At 38.8% G+C, this 21,296-nt stretch overlaps 1 protein-coding gene across 5 annotated transcripts in view; it reads right to left on the bottom strand.

Moving 5' to 3' along the window:
* The window catches only part of PREX1 (phosphatidylinositol-3,4,5-trisphosphate dependent Rac exchange factor 1), a 137,774-nt gene that overhangs the window by 26,536 nt on the left and 89,942 nt on the right, over nt 1-21,296 (bottom strand). For 4 of the 5 annotated variants that reach the window (XM_030463158.1, XM_030463156.1, XM_030463157.1 and 1 more), the window contains exons 9-16: nt 20,898-21,047; nt 20,078-20,225; nt 15,881-15,981; nt 13,420-13,523; nt 12,693-12,742; nt 8,401-8,476; nt 5,371-5,443; nt 4,488-4,630 (exon numbers count right to left, since the gene is read on the bottom strand). In XM_030463158.1, coding sequence (XP_030319018.1) covers nt 4,488-4,630; nt 5,371-5,443; nt 8,401-8,476; nt 12,693-12,742; nt 13,420-13,523; nt 15,881-15,981; nt 20,078-20,225; nt 20,898-21,047 — 845 coding nt within the window. The remainder of the gene's footprint in view (nt 1-4,487; nt 4,631-5,370; nt 5,444-8,400; nt 8,477-12,692; nt 12,743-13,419; nt 13,524-15,880; nt 15,982-20,077; nt 20,226-20,897; nt 21,048-21,296) is intronic. The other variant, XM_030463160.1, reaches the window with a different exon arrangement.

The raw sequence follows: 21,296 nt of genomic DNA, 5'->3' as shown, positions 1-21,296 counted from the left end.
CAGATAGCCATACCATCAAATTCTCATTTTACATTTCAAGAGATTGCTCTGTTTCTTTTGTTGGATCTTGAAAGCATACTTGAAAAAGATATATAAAAATTTGGAGGCTTTGATTTGCCCAACTCAAGCAGCAGACAACTCCACAAACTTATATTCAATATACAATAGTTGGAGAAGGCTCTGATTCATTCTTTGTTATAAAGTAGTAATAACGTGCAAATTCACAGCTGAAGACTGTTCTTCCCTAAGGAGTCCAAAGCAATTAACTAACTTGCCATTTACAAGAATGATTTCTCTGCCCCTGAAATCCATTCAGTTTTTTGAATATAAGACAGCAGCTGTTTAATCTTGAAAGACAACCACGTTAAAATATGAAATCATATAAGAAGTAAGCATGTTTAATCAAAACATGAGCAGAACACATGCTATGCAAAGAATGGCCTATTACACCTGTATTGTGCAGAAGAAGAAACTGTCAGCCTGAATTCCTGGGGACACCAGCAGCAGAAGAGGCAGCAGGGGCAGATCAACCACCTAAACTAGGCTCCAGGACAAGATGCACATCCTTCTCCCACAACCTTTTCGACAGCTGCCCAGCATGAACTCTTCTCTGTTAGACACATCTGAACAGTCTGACCTGATTAAGAATTTCTTAAGAAGCAGTGACTTTATCAGATAATGTCAAGTCTGAATGCTTCACAAAACTGATGAGGTTTCTGTGGCTCTTAGCAGCATTCATTTGAAGACAGGTATTTTCCTGCCACCTCACCTCCCAGGCTGTTCAGTCTCCCCAGCCTTTCAAAAGTCCACAGCTCTGGGGGCACCAAAACAAAGTTTGAAAAGGCAAAATTTCTTTTCAATGAGAAGCTCCGGAATCTAAGCCAGCCCTGTTATCTTGAAAGGTATGGTTTGCTACATTAGCAAAACAGGCTTCATATACACCAAATTACTGTTTCATTTTCCTCAGGTTTGTGAGTTTCAAAATTAAGAACTGAAATTGAACTGTTCATCCTGAACAGTGAAAGATTTACAACCTAAAGGATGTTTTTCACTCCAAAGTTCACTGTAATTTTTAGTATCTAAACTCACTCAAAGCCTTTATCTGTCCACCTACACCTGGATGATGGATGTCTCTTGTTACTGACTTGCCAGCCTATCTCCTTGGGAGATCAAAAATCCCTAGAGGATGGGCTCTTATTAGTGGCTCTCTTCCCAGGAGTGTTTTAAATCAATGATTTGAATTCTCAAGCTACAATAGACTGTGGTATGCCAGAATAATAAAGAACAAAGGGCAGTATCTTTTTTTGTTCTCTGCTCAAATTTTGCAGAATTAGGACATTTTCTATTAGCACATAATTCTTCTTGAATAATTCTTCTTGAATTATTCTTCTGGAATAATTAAAGATGGAAGATATTTTTATTAAGGGCCAAATATGGCTTTATTTGAGTAATACAAATTATTATTTAATTCATTATTAAAATAAGAAAAACATGTCGTATAGTTCTGTAAGAGTTTTAAGGTGAATACTACATTTATTGGATTTGCTGGTTTAAAATGGAACAGCCATGAACTTAGATGACAGTACTACCTCTTACCTAAAAACTTGGTATTTGAAGGGCTGAATTAGAAGGACACTTTCATTTTCAAATCTGATTCTAGATGTCAGTGGATAGATGAGATTTAGCTTCCTAATTTTCAGAGGCATGGAGGTCTTGCTCAGGCCACACAGTGAGTTCATGTGAGAAATTAAATTAAAACCCAGGTAGCCCTGATTTCTGAGCTCAAACCGTTGGCTTTCATTAAATATGCTACAGTACTCAGGCCCCTGCATGAGTTAAATAAGAGGTCATGCCACAGCCCCAGCTGTGAAGGCAGTGGGACACAGCAACTACCCTCTCCTGCAACCACTGCAGCACACAGTTGAGAGTAAGAAATATGGGAAACCCTGGAGAAACACAGGAGATGTCACAGGTCTGGAAAGCTAATGGATTTTAGAATTACAGTCCAGACCTCCAATCCTACATAACAGTTTTGAGAATGCTACATGAAGTGTACAGGCATCATCTTTAGAAATCACTGGAAATGCTTTTGAGATCAGGTAAGTGATACACCTGAGACTCTGGAGGACTCTGTCTTGTCTGTTGCTCAGCTCCAAGCTACAGACTTTAATTTGTGTTGAGGTTGGCCTGGACTAACAAGTAGAGGTGCTGATCACAAGTCAACAGCACACTGCAGTACCAAGTCACAATGCTTGGAGTTGAGCCAAAATCCAAGTTCTCTTCAACTATGCAAAGAATGTTGTATATTTTTCCAGTTTGTCAAGATTTATGTCCTTCAGTGAGAAAGAACTGCACAAATAAATGAGTATTAAATTTTGTTTGAAGTGGATTTTTTCAGACAAAAAGCACTTTTTTCCATTGGCATTTATAACCGCAACGGTGGTTCAAGGGTTGGACTCGATGATCTCTGAGGTCCCTTCCAACCCAGCCAATTCTATGATTCTATGATTCTATGATAATTAGTTATTTGCCAAAACTTCTGTTGCTTCCTGTTTTCAAGAGCAAGCTCTTAGATGAAGGGGTTGGGGGAAGCTGTCTGTTAAACAGCTAGGATTTCATGGCAGTAGAAAAGTATATTCTAAAAGCTAGTGCTGAGGAAATTCCATTAGACTTCTATAGTGGGATCAGGGATGGGAAGGGCCAATGCCCTATCATGAATGTAAAAGAGGCAAACAGTGATGTTCCACTGGCTGATACACTTAAGAACTACAATAATATTATTATTAATTAAATTAATTATTATTAATTAAATTAATTATTATAAATTAAAATATTTTTGTTGCAACTATTTCAGTTACTGAATTACAGAGTAACTGGGAGGAACAAATAGGGATTATGATTAATCACTAGCAAATAGTCTACGTGCCAGGTTTGCTTGCTTCTTCTGTCTCTTTAGTGAATAACTAATAAATAATTAACAGAAAACAGAATCAAAGAACTTTAAATCCCTCATTTCACAGCAAAAGCATTACCTTTCAGCATTTTAAAAGAAATACCTTGAACTGACAGAAAAAAGTGGAAGAGACGTGCTAGTCAATCTGCTTCCTCAAACTGTATTGCCTTGATAAATTGGAAAATTAAAACTCCTTGAACAATAGCAATTCCCACCAACTTACATGAAACTGGTCTCTCAGTGCTTTGCAAATCACAACTAGAAAAACCCACAAAGCATACCACATTTTATCTGCTTCCCTTCATCCAACAGCTCTCCAGTAGGATAATCATATTAACCTGACACTCCAGTCTGGCACTGGATTCATAGAGGAGTAATTCTGAGGGACCATGGTGCTTCAAATATTACTTCTGGCCATTCAGACAAACACAGATTGGTCTCCTGGGAGACAAGACAAAAGTGAGACACTGAAGTTTGTGTGAACCACAGGAAAATTTTTCCCATACAATGGACCTCTGGATCTTTTCCAGCAGTTCTGCTTTTTGTAGTTTCTGACCCAAGATTTTATCCTGATCCTGCATTCTGCCAGTGTTCAAAGTTTGAAAAAGATGGAGCCACTGGCAGTAAACAAGGATCTCAGAACAAAGAGTTTGCACCAATCTGACCACCATGTCCAAACAGCATGAGAATAATCCCAGTGCAGTAAGGACAGTGATGGCATTTAGCGAGGTGGGAATCTGGACATGACGGCAAAATGCTGCAGAAGCATGAACATAAAGAACAGCATCTTTTATTAAATGGTTTCCATAAACAAAGTGAAGCTCATACTTAATCTAATAATGCAAGGAATATTTATTTCATTTAGACAATGATGTCCTGAAGTATCTGGGTTCTTATCATGCTTTTAACTTGCACCTGAATCTACCTCACATATAAGGGTCTTTTAACTGTGTTTATGCTTAAACTGTGTTTAAACTTGATGGCAGACCTCACCCAAGGTAATACTGCCCACTGCTTTCTCCTCTACCACATCAACCCTGTGCTGCCTGCACAGCAAGCTCAAGAAATATATGGTGCTTGCTAACATTCTCCATCTCCAGCTCACTTCCTAACTCTTCCAGGGCTTCATGGGAATAGGAGTTGGGTTGTGAACCTTGGGAAACAGTCTTATCTCTGACCCTTCTCTTTTCTTGAGACCTATCAGAAATAGGCAGGAACTTACTTGCTTTTGCATGTGAGTGTGGGAGCTGTGAATCCACAGCTCCCAGGTAGTGCACCCTGCAATTTACAGACTTCCTTTGCTGCTAGAATCAGCTATGCCATCTGCCCAGCTAGAAAAGTCAGAGCTACAGAAATTGGAGGTCTATGGCAAAGTAGCTCAAGAATTGGTATTCATACACTGAAGAAAAGTAACCACAGGTGCAATTTCCCATTCCAACTTTACTCTATTATAGTTTTCCTTCTCATTCTCCTCTAGTATAAAACAACACCAGTTTCACAGGAACATCAAAGTTTACACTAATATTTTTCTTACCAGAAGACTCTTTCCCAGGATGTTTTCTACAAGCTTGAAGTCATTCCGTAGCTGTTTGCTCTTGGAACTGGTGCCTTCCATCTCCTCATCAGCATAAAAGCGGAAATACAAGGATTCATCCTTAAATTCACTTTTTTCCAGCACTGGAAAAAATATATATGAAATAAATACATGCATTTATATAAAGAAAAAAAAAAAAGAGAGAAACAAAAAAGAAAGTTAAAGGAAATCCTAAACTTTTCCCCATCTTTACAGAACAAAGACCAGATGCATCTCTATCAGCAGATTTACAACAACCTACTCTCAAAAGCACTCTTCAAAACATGGAGAACAAACGTTAGTTATGACTAAAACTGGATGTTTCATTGGACAAAACATGTTTCGTTCTTGGGACTTCATATGTGCAAGATGGTACTGATACAGATGTGGTGTGTTTACTTTCCCAGTTTACCAGCAGCATCACTGAGGATGGATAATATCTAACTTGGCAATTTGGCATTTCAGATTTGGACAATTCAGAGACTGAGCACTGAGGATTGTGCTTGTTCCCAAAGTGGCAAGAAGTAGGCAATTCTACTTCGTACCTGACATTTCTTGGTAATATTTCAGGACAGTACTTCCCTGATGCATTGGTCTGATAGCTTTGAAAGTGATGCAGTGAAAAAACATTCCTATTTAGCTTATCTAATCATAACTGTTAGCAAGGGGATTCACCTGGGAAGGTTCATTTTGAATAAGCTTGAAAACTGCTTTTCAGAAGGACCTGCTGGGATGCCTGCACATGTACACATATCAGCATGCACAGCACAGCCGATAGAGAAGGGATTTTCAGCCAGTCAGCTAATCCTTTAATTGGCTGTAGGAAGTAATATTGATGCATTACCATGATGCATGAAGCCATTATTGCAGAGTCCAACACCCAGTGCGACAGCTTCCTCCCGAGTCTGACAGTCTCCCTAGAAACAAGAGGATAAATATCACATCTCAGACAACTTCCTTAAGCTAAACTATTTCCCTTCCCCACCACATAGCTTGTGGCTCTGAAATTAGCAGGATATTCTTTGTAGGGAACAATAGCAAGAAATTAAAACAGCCACCCCGTTGCCCAAATCCCATTCATTCTTATAAATAGCATCTCTTGCCTCTTACAGGAACTAGAAGGACAAAGACCAGGATTCTGGAGAGTAGTTGTTTAACCCACAAAGGGACACAATATTATCTCAACATAAAGACTTTTTATTAGCAATCATAGTGTCAGACTTCAGGACTCATTAGCCACAGACAATAAAACTCATTCTTACAGAGAGATGCTGAGAGATCTTATCTATACAGGAGAATAACCTGATTATACCCTGTGTATGTGAACTCCAAAGGTCAGACCAGTTACAAGTGCAGTAGCATTCTTTTATTACAGAGCAGACCTACAAACAAAGGCTTCAGTTTCTCATTACCCGAAGCCCTGAGTGTAGTATTTCAAAACAGTTCCAAAGGTGACTTGGAAATTTACAAATTTACCTGAAATGGCATTATGTATTGCACCTACAATTCAGTTAAATACCAGAAGTGCTCAGCTTTCTCTATGCATCTTCTAATTTTGCAGATCCTACACATGTATTACACCTTCTTTTTTCCTCTCCATCTCAAAAACCAGGTATCCTGAAGCTCTAACAGCAGCTGCCCAGTAGCATACTGACTTTGTTTTCAGCTTGCAGATCAAGAGCCCTCTGACCTTGCCAGCAGAACATCAATCAGTCCTACCTCAAAAGTCCTACTAAGGACTAAGCAGCTATTTGCCAGGCAACCACTGGCAAATTACATTGGCATGGTATAAAGATATTATTTAAATACAGGATAAAACAGGATCAGGTCTTGCCAATCAGCAGCACCACTGCTTAAGCAAAAGAACACAAAACCCAAAAACTAAAACCAAACAAAAGGCATGACATTTACAATGTATTAACTAAATGCTGTTGTCTTTTGTAGGAAAAAATTTCCTGCAGAATCTGCATGATTATGTAATCACAAAAGGAAAGCCAAGAAAAGGCCTTTTATAAACCTGAATTTTAACTTTTACTATTAACTAATTTCAAGTCTCTGTAAGTCTTTCCTCATTTAAAACATCCTCTCTATGACAACTGTCAGTACCCATTTTGTGTTACTTTATGGGATAAATGGGTAGTTTATTTTGCAGAGACTGGGACTTAAAAATCTAATTTTTTCTTTCAGCTCTAAATACACTGGAGAAGAAATACCTTTTAATGTTACCTCAACCTTTAGTAATCTACTTTTGTTTTAGCAATGAAATCTTTGTGTAGGAAGACTCTAAACCAGACCTGGCTATTCCTGATGGCCCCCCAAAATTCTCCCAGCAAAACACTGTTGTTGAATTATAAAATATAACTTAATCATTTCAGCTCACCTGTAAGTACTTCTAAATGGTATTTAGCAATTTGTCCAAATACAATGAAAGCAATAACAAAAATCTTAAGACAAAGAACCACTTAAAATCAACAGTCTTGACAGAATGTCTCTTGTAACTTTTTTCATACAGTAATTGGATGTGAAACTAGATACATTAGTTTTGACAAGATAATTTTTGTTTATTCAAATATAATCACTGAACTGGAGTCAGCAGTATAACAGAAACAGTTTACAGTCAGTACCATAGTGAAGAATCATGTCCAGAGCACACTGTTATTATCACTGGCACCATTACTAATATTGGTATTGTTGTCTAGTTCTGGTAATGATTTCATGGTCCATGGCTGATTGTTTTGAGGTGCATAAACCCAGCAATTAAGATTATGCCTGACCTAGATTGTTCACAACCCACAGAAGAAATTTCCCATATCTCTATATCTGTATACACATACAATGTAAATTACAGAGATTTCTGTATCTCCATATCTGGCTTTAATACATTCTGGTTCAGTCTTTATGTAAAGTTCAGTAAACAGGAGAACTAACAGCCAGACTAACCTACCAGAATGAAACAAGTAGAGAAGGAAATTACCTACCTTTTCCAGATAAAGAGCTGTTTTCCTATGCTATCTGAGTCTTTCTGCTGTTTACAGCTGCATGACATTTATTTGGCTGGATTAGCCTGATTACATCTCTCCTCATTGACCAAAGCAGGCTTCCTTGCCCCTCAGCTTTCCATGAACAAGACCCCATTAAATCACATGTAACTGATATGGCAACCTCAGTACATCCTCACTCCCCTCTATGCCCTGAACAGGGAAACAATTGGCTACTCCATTCACATCCAGTTACTTGGCACAAAACAACCTTAAGTCATACTGATCTTATTAATGTAGGAGGATGTCAAATGCAATTGCATAAAACATTTCTGAAGGACAACATCCCGGGTTGTTAGAGGCCTGATTCTCATTCAAACTACCCTCACTTTATGTCATTTTGGCAGTATAGGACTTAATATGATTTTGAATCAGGCCACCATTTAAGACAAAACCAGAACAAGCCTTTCACTCTACACTGGTGAGCAAGATGGCACACTCTCCCTTTAGATTGATTTAGACTACCAAATTTTATTTGCCAAGCTACAGGCTCCCCACTGTAATTACAAAATAAATATGGGACAACTACAGTTTCTAAAGACAATGGAGTAGTTGTTGGTATAAAACTATATATAGATTCATCTCTCAAAAAATTGTACCACACTTATATGAGATTAAATGAGATCCACATTGCTTTAAATGGCTTCAGAAAAGGGGCTTTCCTCCTCTTTATGCCGCCAAATAATTTTTCACCAAATGAACAATGCCAGAAAGCATAACATTTTAAGTTCAAAGTATCAGAATATGTTTAATTATGTTCTCTATAGAAATGTGTCTTACTGTCCCCTAAATGGAACCGAAAGATTAAAGACATCACTGCTTTAAAATATTCTTACCTGTGCAATAAGCCAATCCACTAGTTTACTTGCAGGGATTACTGATTTGTAGGTCTTCAGGTGGTAGTCACGGTCTCTAAGCAGGAGAATTCAGGGAAAATCAGTACAAAACAATAAATATTTCTTTTACACTCCATACCTATGTATACCATGGTGGCCTATTACTATCAAGTTGAGGAAAGAAGAAGAATTATAGATGGAAAAAAATTAAGACTGCTAGCCACAAATAAGTAAGACAAAGAATAGGAAGCAGATATGTTTTTTCTCTAAAAGAAAGAACTAATTTTTAGATTTTTCTGACAACTTAAATTAGGAAGCTATTCCAGAATCAATACAAAGCAGTGTATATATACAAAACTTTCAATTTTTCTAGATGCTGATTCACATCATCTTCTGAGATCTCATATTCCCTGCCAGAGGCAACCAGGACATTCTTTTCACAAAGGTACTGAGCTGCTGCTCTGACTCAGGTTAGAATGTTGCCACCACCAGCTCTGTTGAGAATCACATTCTCCTGACTCTAAGGAATCTTTTAGTTTCCATCCCAAATCCATTTGTGTCCAGTTTTCATTTACTGGCTCAGTGCCAGCCCCATCTAGAAACTTAAATAGTTCTTCACTTGTGTTTACCCATCAGTGTATTCAGTGACCTTACATACTCCCCTGTGCCCATTTTGCCTTAGGCTCACTGAATTAAGCAACTTTTAGCCTACTCTGTCAATAGAGGTTTTCCCAGTTCTCTGCATCTGTTCAGATTTTATTTCTTTTAGCAAATAAACACAAGCAAAGAGAGACACAAATAGAGTACACAGTTCTTTTATGGCATTATGTAATTTTAGCCAATGTAAAAAGTGTTGTATTGAGGTCTTGTAACACAGACACTGCCCTTGTAGAGATCAACACTGTTCCTGAAATAAGGGAAAAAACCCCTATTGTAACTTCCTGCATTTAGCAGCTTTCTTCCACACCTCTTCTCAGAGCCATGGAGATAATTAATGTTTTTGGTCTTTCATAAAACACCTATAAAGAATTCCAATACAAATATAAGAGGACTGTGTGGCTCAGGACACTGGGCTCTAACACCTTTCACCTCCAGGTCACTGGATTTAATCCAGCTCATGAAAGAAGAAAAGCTCTCTCCATTTTAAGGCTGTTTACTGGCCCATGTGAAATAAGTTTGGTGGTCTTGATCCAGTTCCTAGTTCCACATCACAAAAGCCATTACCACAATTAATTTGCATTAATTGGCTCCCTCTTGTTGAGAGTTTCAGTAGAGAGGCCAAATGCTGAATGGCTATGGAGAATTAATTCCTCTCTCACCCTTGGAGGTGGTCCTCCTATTTCAAGCTTGAGGGCCACTGGCATGGCTGTGGAAGGAAACTTTCACATCCCTTGTGAACTGTTCTACAGTCCGGATGTGTCTAGATGGCAGCTCAAGGAAGAGTTTATTCTTCAGTTCTGTCAGATCAATCTCTTTCATTAGCACCACAGCATTTGATAAATGCTTTTTTTTCTAAAGCCAAATCACATCTAAAATTCATCCTACTCATGTTTTCCTTTTACTCATCGTCTACAAATAGAAATATGTTGTGACTGGCTTTTGCAAATAAATGCAGCAGAAATGCCTGTGTGTTTGCAGAAAGCAGGGTGTGAGAAATTAGAAAGGAAAGCAGGAATTTCAGAGCTTGGAAAAAACAAAACAAAACAAACAAAAACAAACAAACAAACAAAACCAAACACCAAAAACCAAACATGACAGCATTTCCAGAAATACGTGTCCTCAGAACAAAAGCTCTCCTCACAGTGCTCACATGCATTTTTTGCCTTGTCTTCCAGTAATGTGCTAAGCCCAGCACAAAACTGTGGGAGTTTTCTGGGCAGTTTTTCCCTCTCACACTGTTATCTTGAGAAAATGTGCTTTCAAAATGTCAGGACACTAAAGCACAGCATTAAAACAGTGAGTACTAATGAGTAGGGACTTCCAGATTGTGTGAAGCAACTCCCAGCATTTTAATACATATGCTGACATAGTGTTTTGAATAAGCTGGCATCCAGATCTTGGTCCAGGGCCCAGTTTTTCACCGCTTGTATTTAAGTGCTTGTCAGGATTAATATTTCAATATTAGGACACTCACTTTCCCCATCATTTCAATCTAACCTGAATAAGAGTAGAGCATCAATTATAGAACATCATCCAGAACTGTGAGCTGCAGGTGAACAGTCACATATAGATGTGGGAACCACTGAAATTTTGGCAAAACCTTGCTGCCTCACAGACAGTGGAGGAAATTAATGTTCTTTGCAGGGTCTGGCCCATCTACACAATGAAGTATTCTCCACTACCTGTGTAAGTAAGTTCTCCACCCCTCAGAACTTCCCTGAAGTGAGTCACAGACATATTTAGAACATTGACTACACCTAGGATTTTTGAAAATGTTTTACTTTTCTATGTATCATCCTCCATAGCAGCACACTTTGTCTCCAGTGGGGGATATAATTTTATTCTCAAAGAACATCAATGTCAGAGTTTACATAAAGAAAACTGAAAAGGCAAAGGCAACACAAAAACTCCCAGGTTTCCAGGGAAGGCAACTAAGCAGAATTAAGTTCCAAGGTTGTCAACAAAATAATTGAATTCTGAACATCATGATTCCTCCAGATTCTCTTGGCACATATACCTGCTGTGCCAAGCAGTTTTGCCAATTTTCTAGAAGGAAGCTTTTACCAGAAAAGGAAGCCTCATCTTTCAGCATGATCATAGGGATCAGCAGTCTGAAGATGCCAGATCAAGCACTGGTCCAAAGCAGAAAGTAACAGGCTTTGCACAAGTAACTTGGCTAAAAGCTATCTCCCTTAGGCTGACATTAAGCTTGACTGGCAAAAAGACATAAAAAGATGTGAAAGGATGACAGCCCAGTAGATTCAGTTTTCTAGCAGAGAGATAAAGGGAAGGGTGAGTAGGAAAGAGAATGGTGGGAAGAGGAGCCTGAACATACCGGGAATATTCAGTCTATCCAGAAGGATCAAAAAACTTCTGAGAGTCTGCTGTTTTTCACTGGTCATACACAGATTAGATTCATGCCGTCACTAATAGAGATTAATCCTAATATTAAAGGATTCTCCAGCTGTGATTTAATTCCAAAAATAGCACACTGATAAAATACTCCAAGGCTGGCGTATGGTAGTTATTTTGTTCTTGTTGATTCCCTAAAGCATAAGACTGCATCCTTTCCAGTTTGTGGGTATCCCGAGGTCAAGGAAGTTTTTTCAGCTTCACTTACCATTATTTCTACTCTGCATGTGAGCTGCTGTCTTAAGGGGAAAAATATGGATGTACAAATACACAGATATATATCTGTAGAACCATTATGCCTACCAAGGGCTGCATCACTGCTTCCCTGCTCTCTCTCTTTAGGCTGAAATCTCTACTACTGTAGAACGGCTATTTTTGGGAGGAAAAAAAAGACATCTAATTAGGCAAATTTATGACTGATGAACTGTATCTTTGCTGCTCCTCTGAGCATGAAAATGACCTCTCTCAGTGAAACATCTGTTGTACAATTCAGGAACAAGAGGTTAGTTTTGTTGAATGTGGGACTCCAGCCATGCCCACCAGAAGTTTTATTCTTCCTCATCTGTTTTTTGCATGTACAAATTAAGTTATCCAAGTAAAAATTACTAATTGTCAACCATAAACATCTAAACAGAACACCTACATGGCTCAGGGTGGTTTCCATTATAGGCCAGAAATGTTCACCTGATGTCACAGTAAAGCAGTATCTGGAATTACAGCTTCAAAGTTTTATTCCACTTTAGATTGATTTTGAAAGTTTAGGGTGCTTTGAATGAAGGAATCCAAGCATCACATTGGAATCTATTTACATCATTTTAGCATCTGTTTACAGTTTCTATAACCAAACAATATAACAGCTACAATCTCACTGCACAATCTGCCCTGAATCAGTAGTTACTTAATCACACTCACTATAGCTCACAGAAAATGCCAGAACACACAAATAAACTTGTGTCATGCTAACAGCTCTCGTGAACTGACAGAGGAAGCAGATGTCAGGAAGACTGTAACAGCAGCCTTCCACTCTCCAAGAACTCAGTTCCAACAACCTCCAGTAGAAGTACAACAACAGATCTAAATTGTGGAGATTCAAAGGTAGCAAAAAAGACAAGAAAATGCAAAAAATTACCACTTATGATAAGAAAGAAGAGAGGTTTCAATAGTAACATGTCATCATCCTTTTAGTAATACCTACAAGGGGATCATGAAGGTGAACTTACTTTACCACTGGAGCGTATAGGCAGTGTAGTCGGCAGTAGAGCCTCACACCCTGAAGAAGGAAAGATGCCTGGCATTATCAGGTTGTTCCTTTTCAAAGAAACACTGACTAGCTAAAGCTAGCAAAACCTGGACACTGATGTCTTTACTCAGCTTGAATTATCTATTGATTAGCTGTTTTTCATAACAGTTCCCTTATCCTCTGTTAAACATTCTTTCCCTGCCTCCAGAAGCTGAAAAATCTGTTCTTTTATCTGTTAACACCTCCATTCCATCATTTTTTCCATTAGACCCATGAACTGATGTCCATAAGAAGAAATCCAATTTATTAAAAGGTATATGGGCAGATATGGGATCAACAGAAATCATTTGACATGCAATTATCTCAACCTCCAGTTAAATATTGATCTCTTCTATCTCCCTGAACCATAATGCCCAGGTTTTCAGCAGACATGCTGTATTATGGCCTACTGTTTACTTTTAGGACCTTTTGTTACTATATTAGGATCAGCAGTCTTGGATGCAGTCACAACTGTATTGTTATTTATTGCTAAGCTCTGCTTTCTCTCCCTGGAGTGAATGTCTCCTGCAGTGTTAGGATGGACAGCTTAATACAATAGAGATCAACAGCATTAGGGAGCTCCTATGCAAGAGGTCAATGACATTCGGTGGCAGAGCTAACTCTTTCTATATAAATCACACCTTACAACTAGGAATGATAATTCAAACCTTGGACATGATGTCTTCCAATTCACTTCTTGGCTTGTATGTTCCATCATCATAGCGAAATCTGTACATCACCTGCTCGTTCTTAAACTGGTGCTTATCTGAAACTAGAACAGCAATGTGATAATTAAAATAAGTCTTTTCTCTCCTATCATGCTCTTTGTAGTCCAGTTGTTGTGCTTACACCTAAAGTACTTGCTGGTATCTATCATTTTAGTGAAGAAAGGACTCAGCTCTTTGACTTTCCCCTTACTGTATGTATATATACTGTATGTATGTATATGTATGTATGCTTATGTGCAGCTTTGAATAGCTTCACCAACAAAAGCAGCTTTACAAAATACTGCAGCCCCAATAAAACAGAAATTTCTTCCTTGTAAACCATATGCAATATATGTAAGGCTTTGAAAACAGTCCTTGTTAAGGTAATTGGGACCATTTGACTTTTTCAGTAAGTTTTGAACAACTTGCTTGCAAACTCCAACAACAGTTACCACAACACTAAAATAATTTTTGCCGTTGCCCAAAGTTCTGTGACTCCAGAAGCAGGAGCATGCTGGTCAGAAGAACCACAACTGGTAGAGGTATTCGTCTGCCACAGTAATTCCCTCTAAAAATTAAATAGTGCTTTTGAAAGACTGCTTTTTCAACCAGAATAGCCATTCCACAAGGGCAGTTATAGTCTTCTATACTGATAGGCTTTAAAGGACAAGGACACAGAAGATGTCTCAGTGTGATATTTTCCCTTAATTTCACAGAGTAAAAGAAAATTTGCAGGATCTGAGCTATAACTTTCAGCATACAGTGGAATCACTAAGCTGTGTAAATTATTGACTTCTTTTGAGTGTCTACATCCTCTGGATTTTGTATTTCTAAATCCAGTTGAGAACTGAGCCTGCACAAAGTGCCTTTTTGTCTGGCACACAGTAGATCACCTTTTGATCACTTCTGCTCTCTGTGACAGGTACCAGAATGTCCACATCAGCAGTCTCAGATAAAATAGCCAGAATTAAAGTAGATACAGAGGAAAGTGAGTGATAAAACACATAGAGCTCAGCACTTAGCTATGGCCCTACTTCTCAGGCAGGCTGAGAGATCAGCAGTTTTCACCTGACAGTAATGTTATGCCAAGAGAAAGCAGAAGATAAAAGATACTGCCTAATGTAGAACAGGAGTAAGGGCTTCATTGTGGTGCTTAAGTTTTAAGTTCATGCTACATTAGGAGCTACATAATGGGATACTTTCCTATCTAATGATTTATAAAAATCTCAGGGGATATTTCCTAAAGTAAATGCAGCATTGCAAATCTTTTAATGTCTAGCTATGACTGTTATTGGAGGCACTAACATCAGGAACTAAAGGTAACTTTAAAAACCAAACCAGGTGAATCTTACTCAGGGCATTTGGAGAAGGGGATCAGTAGATACTACAGGACCACTTTCTTTGAGCTGTAAATTTGTGTGTAGAGAAAACAGGACACTGTTGAAAGTGTAAAAGCATAAAGTTGTGGTAAGATGAACAGTCATGAAATTACAAGTCTCAGGAGAGCCTTCAACAGTGCAAGTGTACACATTCAGAATGTAGGCAAGTAACAGTGTGATTTGCAAAAGACCATTCCTCATCCAGAGGGAGATCCCTACACATTAGAGCCAGAGCACTGAAGTTCTCCAAAGTGACAATTAAGGCCAAATACTCGAAATCATTCAGTGCTTTTGAGCTCATGCTCAAAGCCCTTTGAAGTCTGAATGTCTCTGAAAGAGTATCTTGGTACCTGATGGTGGAAGTATATGTGCACGAAGGATTAGGTGCTGCTTGTATTAGATCTCTGAATGTGTTAATTAAAAGAAGATAACAGATATAATTTCCTAACAGTGCTACTGTCACCTGCAAGACAAGTTTGTGGAGCTGAGTTACAAAGATTAAAGCAAGACTTGCCTAATTAAATGTCTCCCTTATTTAAACTGGTTTCCAAGAGACTATATGGAAATGCAGACCACTGGTGACTTAAGACCTATATACGTTACTTCTCTGATGTGCATTGTGCAGCTAAACTGATGAGTCTTATCAGAAAGACTGACCCATCATCTGGAGTCACTCACTCTGTTCTTACTTATGTCTCATCACAATCGATCACTGTTTGACTACCTTCTGTATTGCTGATGTCTCATATAGAAAGCTGTATTTGTTGATGACTACAGATTTTCAAACAAACAAACTACCAAGGAATATGCACGTGATGAAGACAACAAAGATGCTACGGAGAAATCAAGCAACTACAGCCATAAATACCTTCAGAATACAGAACAAGTCCTGTCCAGTCAATAATCGAAAAAGTCATCAAGCATTTCATGAGCATTGTACAGGAAAGTATTTAAGCATCATGGGACCAGTTGCAGTCGGTTTTCACCCTCATTTGCAGGGCGTCATTGAAATATGACATATCTTTATGGCATGGAGTACTCACCATGATGAATAATTCCATTTTCCAATAGTGCCTGTCCCAGGTTGACCCCTTCCTCTGGTTTGCTTATCTCTCCAATCTCTGTGAGCCAGGATACAAACTCACTGCAAAGGGAAGCAGAACAGAAACAATTAGCTTTTTCACTCTGAACATAAGCAGATAGATGCCTCTGCAAGGCACCACCCATGACAGGAGACTCTCTCCTTGAAGCAAGTATGGAAATTGTTGTAAGTTATGATACCACTACTAGGTGGCTCAATTTCCTACGTTTCTGGAGGAAATGCTCTGCAGAAGATCCAGCTCTCCTATCTGTGACTTCTCCCACCACAACTCTTAGCTCATCATAATTAGCATCCACTCAAAAGGAAACAAGACCTGCCTGGATCTATAAAGATGCTGCAGATTCTTACTGTATTGAGCAGTCCAGACATCCAAGGGGGAAAGGAAAGCAAGATTAACTGACAACCTTACAATGCTGGATAGTAAACTGCTACTTCTGTCCAAGCTATCCCTCTTAATACCTCCAAGCAGTGTTCATGGTCTTAGTTACCTATGCTCACCTTTTTTCACTGGTCTGATTTCTGCCCACTGACCCCCCAAGCACACACACACACACACACACACACACACACACACACACAGAGTGGTGTGATTGCATTTGCTTTAATGGAATCACAGCAAGCCTTAGGACTGAAGACTCAATCTACTGCATTTAAGCACAGTGCAGTAAGAGAGAGAACAAGACCCACTGACAGGTTAATTTAAGGTTATTTACTGGAACTGGTGCCTGACAGATACATAAACGATGCTTCTAATTTATAGACGAAAGGTTCTAAGTATGTCTGCTCATGCTTCACAAAACAAAACCTCTCTGGTGAGGGGCAGAGCTGCACATATGGGCAGAACAAAAGCCACAAAAGGATAGATATGTAGGATGTTACTGCATTAGTAAAAGTACAGAAAAACAGACATTGCAAGCCTGAGGAATACAGCACTGCCCTAGGGGGCTAAGCTGTGTGTCAGGTTAATTAGCAATTATACTGGAAATGTGTTAAATTCATAGATAAGAACAAAAGGAATATATGAAAGTAGAGTGACATATGGGAAATATGAGTTCAGTAAACCACTTGGGTGCTTGCCAGCGTGCAGAGGGTTGCTGTTTATCAAAAGCAGTATCCATGCCTCCACTTGTGGGCTCTAAATGAAGTATTTTTAGTCTCTTCATGTTTATCAGTGCTGACTCATCTAAGCTGTAGGCAGCATTTGCATTTTGCCTTTAGAATAATAACAACAACAACTTCAATACTGAAAACTTTGGTTTCCTGAGGGGCAACTCTGTCATAGAAAGAGCAGCAGAATCTATTCAGCTATGCCAGGGGAATCCCATGGAAACGAGCAGAGTTTTGTAAAACTCCTAAAGCCAGAGTACTGCAGTGGTGAGTCAGACTCCCTCTTTCCTAAGGAAAGTTCATTCTCAAATTCTTATTGATTCTGAACTACTTAAAAGCTGAAACAGAATAGAGAGCAGTATGAATAATCCTCCATACTCATTACTGAGAATACCCTCTCATAAACATGTTGGCCAGTGACTGCTATCATGTTAAGTACCCAGAGTAGGTGACCACTTGCTATGAATTTTTCCAATGGCCTATAGAAGTTTGCAGCACTTAAGCAGTTGCCCAAAACTTCATTGAAACACTGCTGTTAGATTTCCTGCTTCTTTCACTAGAAACTGTGTTCTTGGAGTTTATTTGAATTGTAAATACAAGGTGGTCTCAAAGCCTGAAATTGTGAGCTGGAAAAGAAGAAATAATGCTGCTCTCACAGCCTGGAACCTTCAGAACCATGAGATGATTTTCCTAAGAGCTACTTTAAGACTTCTGTGGTATTTGATTCATAAGCAAAATCAGTAATCATTTGCTCTGAAGGCTGCATAAGCACTGAAAAGTGCATCATCCAGAAACATATCAAGAGGTCTTGCTGGACTAAAAAAGTATGAATTCAAAAAGTGGATGGCAAAGCCTGATTTGTTTCCTTATCTTATCCTAAGCAGTTCTCCCGTGTAACTGAGAGTAACTTCCTGCCATGCTTGGGTCTCATCTGGTGTGCAAGTCAGGACACCATCTCTCAACTGTATCTCTGAAATGAAGGGACTTGGAACAGCTGGCTTTCTACTTAAGAAATAAACAGGAAAATCCAACCCGTTCAAGTTTGTACAATCTGATTAGGTATGTGTGGAACCTCCTGAGGGTAACAGCTTCTCTCTATTACAAGTCCAATACAGTTAAAGATTTTGCAATCAGTTTAATGCAATGCTGAGAAGAAGCATGGCAAGCATATCACTTACATAGATTGGTACATACACACATTTTCCCATTGCATCACTGGTCACATGCCTAAATGCCAGTATGCCTGAGGAGTGGTTAGGAAAATGGATTTGCACCCAAGCCAATCATTTGCTGAAGTTAATGTCAATAAACAGCCTTATAAATAAATGCATGTGATATTTCTGAAGATACTAGGATTGGTTCATGAGGTGTTTTTCTGCAAACAGAATTATTAGATGCTATCTGATATCCAAGGGCCAAGAGAAAAAAATGTTTTCTTTGTGGCCTTAGTGTTACTCTCAGCTGCATGTGGAAGAAAACCACCAAGTACATCTCAGCATGGGTTTTAGTAACTGCCCTAGGCAGGAATATCTGAAAAAATGAACAAGTCACAGCAAATATGCATTGCTCAGGGAAAGCCCCAGGAATATGAAGTCTGAGAGTCATGACTGGATTACACTGATTGAGGTGCACTCAGCTGAGTTGCCCAGGACTGTACCAACAAGTGACTATTGAAAAGGAATCAGCAGTAATTTTCTAGGGGGAAAGCTTGAACATTAGCAGAAATAATGCTTTTGGCAGTGATCAGGATACCTATAGGTATCTCAATCTGGGCTCAACTACCCATTGGCAAAGTTAGGTCAATTCCTCAGTACTGCAGTGTCAGGTGGCTGTCAGTTAAATTGAAGGCAATAAGCAGGACAGATTGAGGACCGTGTAAGAAAACAGACATTTTAAAAGAAAGAGGAGTACCAGAAAATTCCAGGTAAGATTTGAGACTAGGCAAAATATCAGGAAATCCACAACAGACTCATATATATCAGCACTGGAAGAACCTAAGTTCCTGGTCTGGTACCTCTTGTTGCTGGAAATGCTATATTGTGCCTACAAAATCTGACCACAACTGTTTCAATATGAATCCAGCAAATCTGAGTTGTGTGGGAGAGGAAAAAAGCAGACATCTCCAAAAACCATCATTTTTTTTATAGCTGAAAAATTGCCAGCCTGTGCTACCAGATTGCCTTCTGTCAGGCAGGAAGACAACGTGTCATTTCCACACCTTGTACACAAGGAATGCTGACTGCAAACTGCAGCTAGAGAGAGCAGGGGGAGGGAAAGGAAATGAATGGATAACCCACCTCTCAAAACCATCTTTCCTCCCACAGCTGATCATTGCAATCACAAACAGCTGAGGTGGAAAAGTCTTCTCAGTTCAGCTAATGTGTTTCCCTCTGTGCCAGGCAGGACATTTCCCTAAGACAGCTGCAGTCCTACCACTTATCATCTCTGATGCAGTTTATCTGTGGGGTCTCTTTTATGTTGTCTCATATATGTCATTCTTAAGAATTATTTCGTAATATCTAGTCTAAAAGAGGGTTTTTTCCACTTTATATAAAGCCCTGCACTTCTAAAAAAATCTATCGTGTCTCCTGATGCACAAAATTTCCTTTGTGTCTGTTACAGTGACAAATAGGAACTTCAAAATTCAATCCTGAGACTTAGACAGCTCTGCTAGACTTAAACATCAGCTGGTAAGTAATTGCTTGCACACAAAAGAAGACACAGGTTGGGCCACCAACAGCCCTGTGCTTATGGGAGTTTCAGGTATGTTTTCTTCTTCCTTTTGCTGATTTGAAACACCTGTTTTGAGTCACTGTACAACAGAATGAGCTGTCACTATACAGCCAGTGTATGGCACAAAATAGAAAACAAAGGTTCATTTTAATGAATCACAACTGAAATGGGAATTATGGCATTTTCAATTACACTGCAAAGCCCATCTGATTTGACCTCACAATGCCATATCCAGAAAATCCAGAGTCTGTTCTTCTAATTAGTATGAAAGGGCTTTTTCAATTCATATGCCACTTACTTGCCAAGAAAGCACTTGGGAACAGTACTTAATTTTCTCCTCCTGTCTTTGATAAGATTCACTTTCTTGCTCATCATCATTTGGTACAACTTCTCTCCTTTCTCTGCAATCATGACGTATGCATCCCTCTCCATTCCCAATTTCAAACCTGGAACACAAAGCAGAAACTCCTTCAGGTTTTTAACACCAGATAATGTGTTTGCTCAAAGCTGAGGCCAAACAGACAAAGGGGAAAATTGGCTGACTTATTTTCCAAATAAGGGAGAAAGTGGGTCATTTATTTATCTGAGTACAACACTGTCATCAGTTAGTTCAGGATGGAGAAGCTTGAAGCTTTTCTTCTCCATTTTAAAAAGTAACTTTAAGCTTATGGTTATGGATACTAAGAGGAGAACCACTTCTAAAAGTCAGGCAAAGAATGTTTTAAAATAAGTTTTGTTTCCTCTGGCAATGAGCTATTATTTTTCTCACTGAAAAAACAGGGAAGCAAGGTTCACTTGTGAAAGATAGCTCTGACTGTTAAAGGAACTCAATTTTTATCACCCACTCTGACTCACAATTTTGTGAGCTTGCTTCTGTTGTATAACACCTTTTCAAGATAAACTTGTTTTTTATTTTATTCCACAATGACAAGCATCTGCATACATTTGAAACTGTTCTTAGTTTAAACATAATCTTTCTAAAAGGACAGAATTTAATTCTGCTCGTAGAGGAAAAATTGAAATATTTTCTTTTTCTTTCAGATATTTATTCATGCATATACATTTCTCCTTTCTACAGAAGTACATTCATTGCATTCAAAAGTATGCTGTCCACTTACTCTCTCTCTGCTCCCTTTCCTTGATTATAGCATCCAGCCATTTCTGCTTGTCCTCTGCAGTCTTGGCCATACAGACAAACCATTTGTTTTTGGCTGTGTTGTGTATCTTCCAGCCATTTGTCACAGTGTAACCATTGCTGTGGTAATCTGCTGTAAAAACCCAAAACACAATATAGACAGTGAACAGAAGGCCTGCTACTTTAATAAAATCAGTGTGGGACAACTTAATTAAAATTTTCTTTGAAAAACTTGATTTCTGGAGGCGTTCCTCATGCATCAGTGTTAGTGGTTGTTACTTATCAGTCCAGAAGTACAGATACTAATAGAAATATCCATGGCTAGGCTGTTCAACTGACTGAATGTTTCACTCCTAAGAGTGGCACTTTGTGATTTCACCTC

Source organism: Calypte anna, chromosome 20 (genome assembly GCF_003957555.1).
Source record: "Calypte anna isolate BGI_N300 chromosome 20, bCalAnn1_v1.p, whole genome shotgun sequence".
NCBI lineage: Eukaryota > Metazoa > Chordata > Aves > Apodiformes > Trochilidae > Calypte > Calypte anna.
The sequence above is the reverse complement of the archived record's forward strand: the minus strand, read 5'-3'. Positions and strand labels throughout refer to the sequence as shown.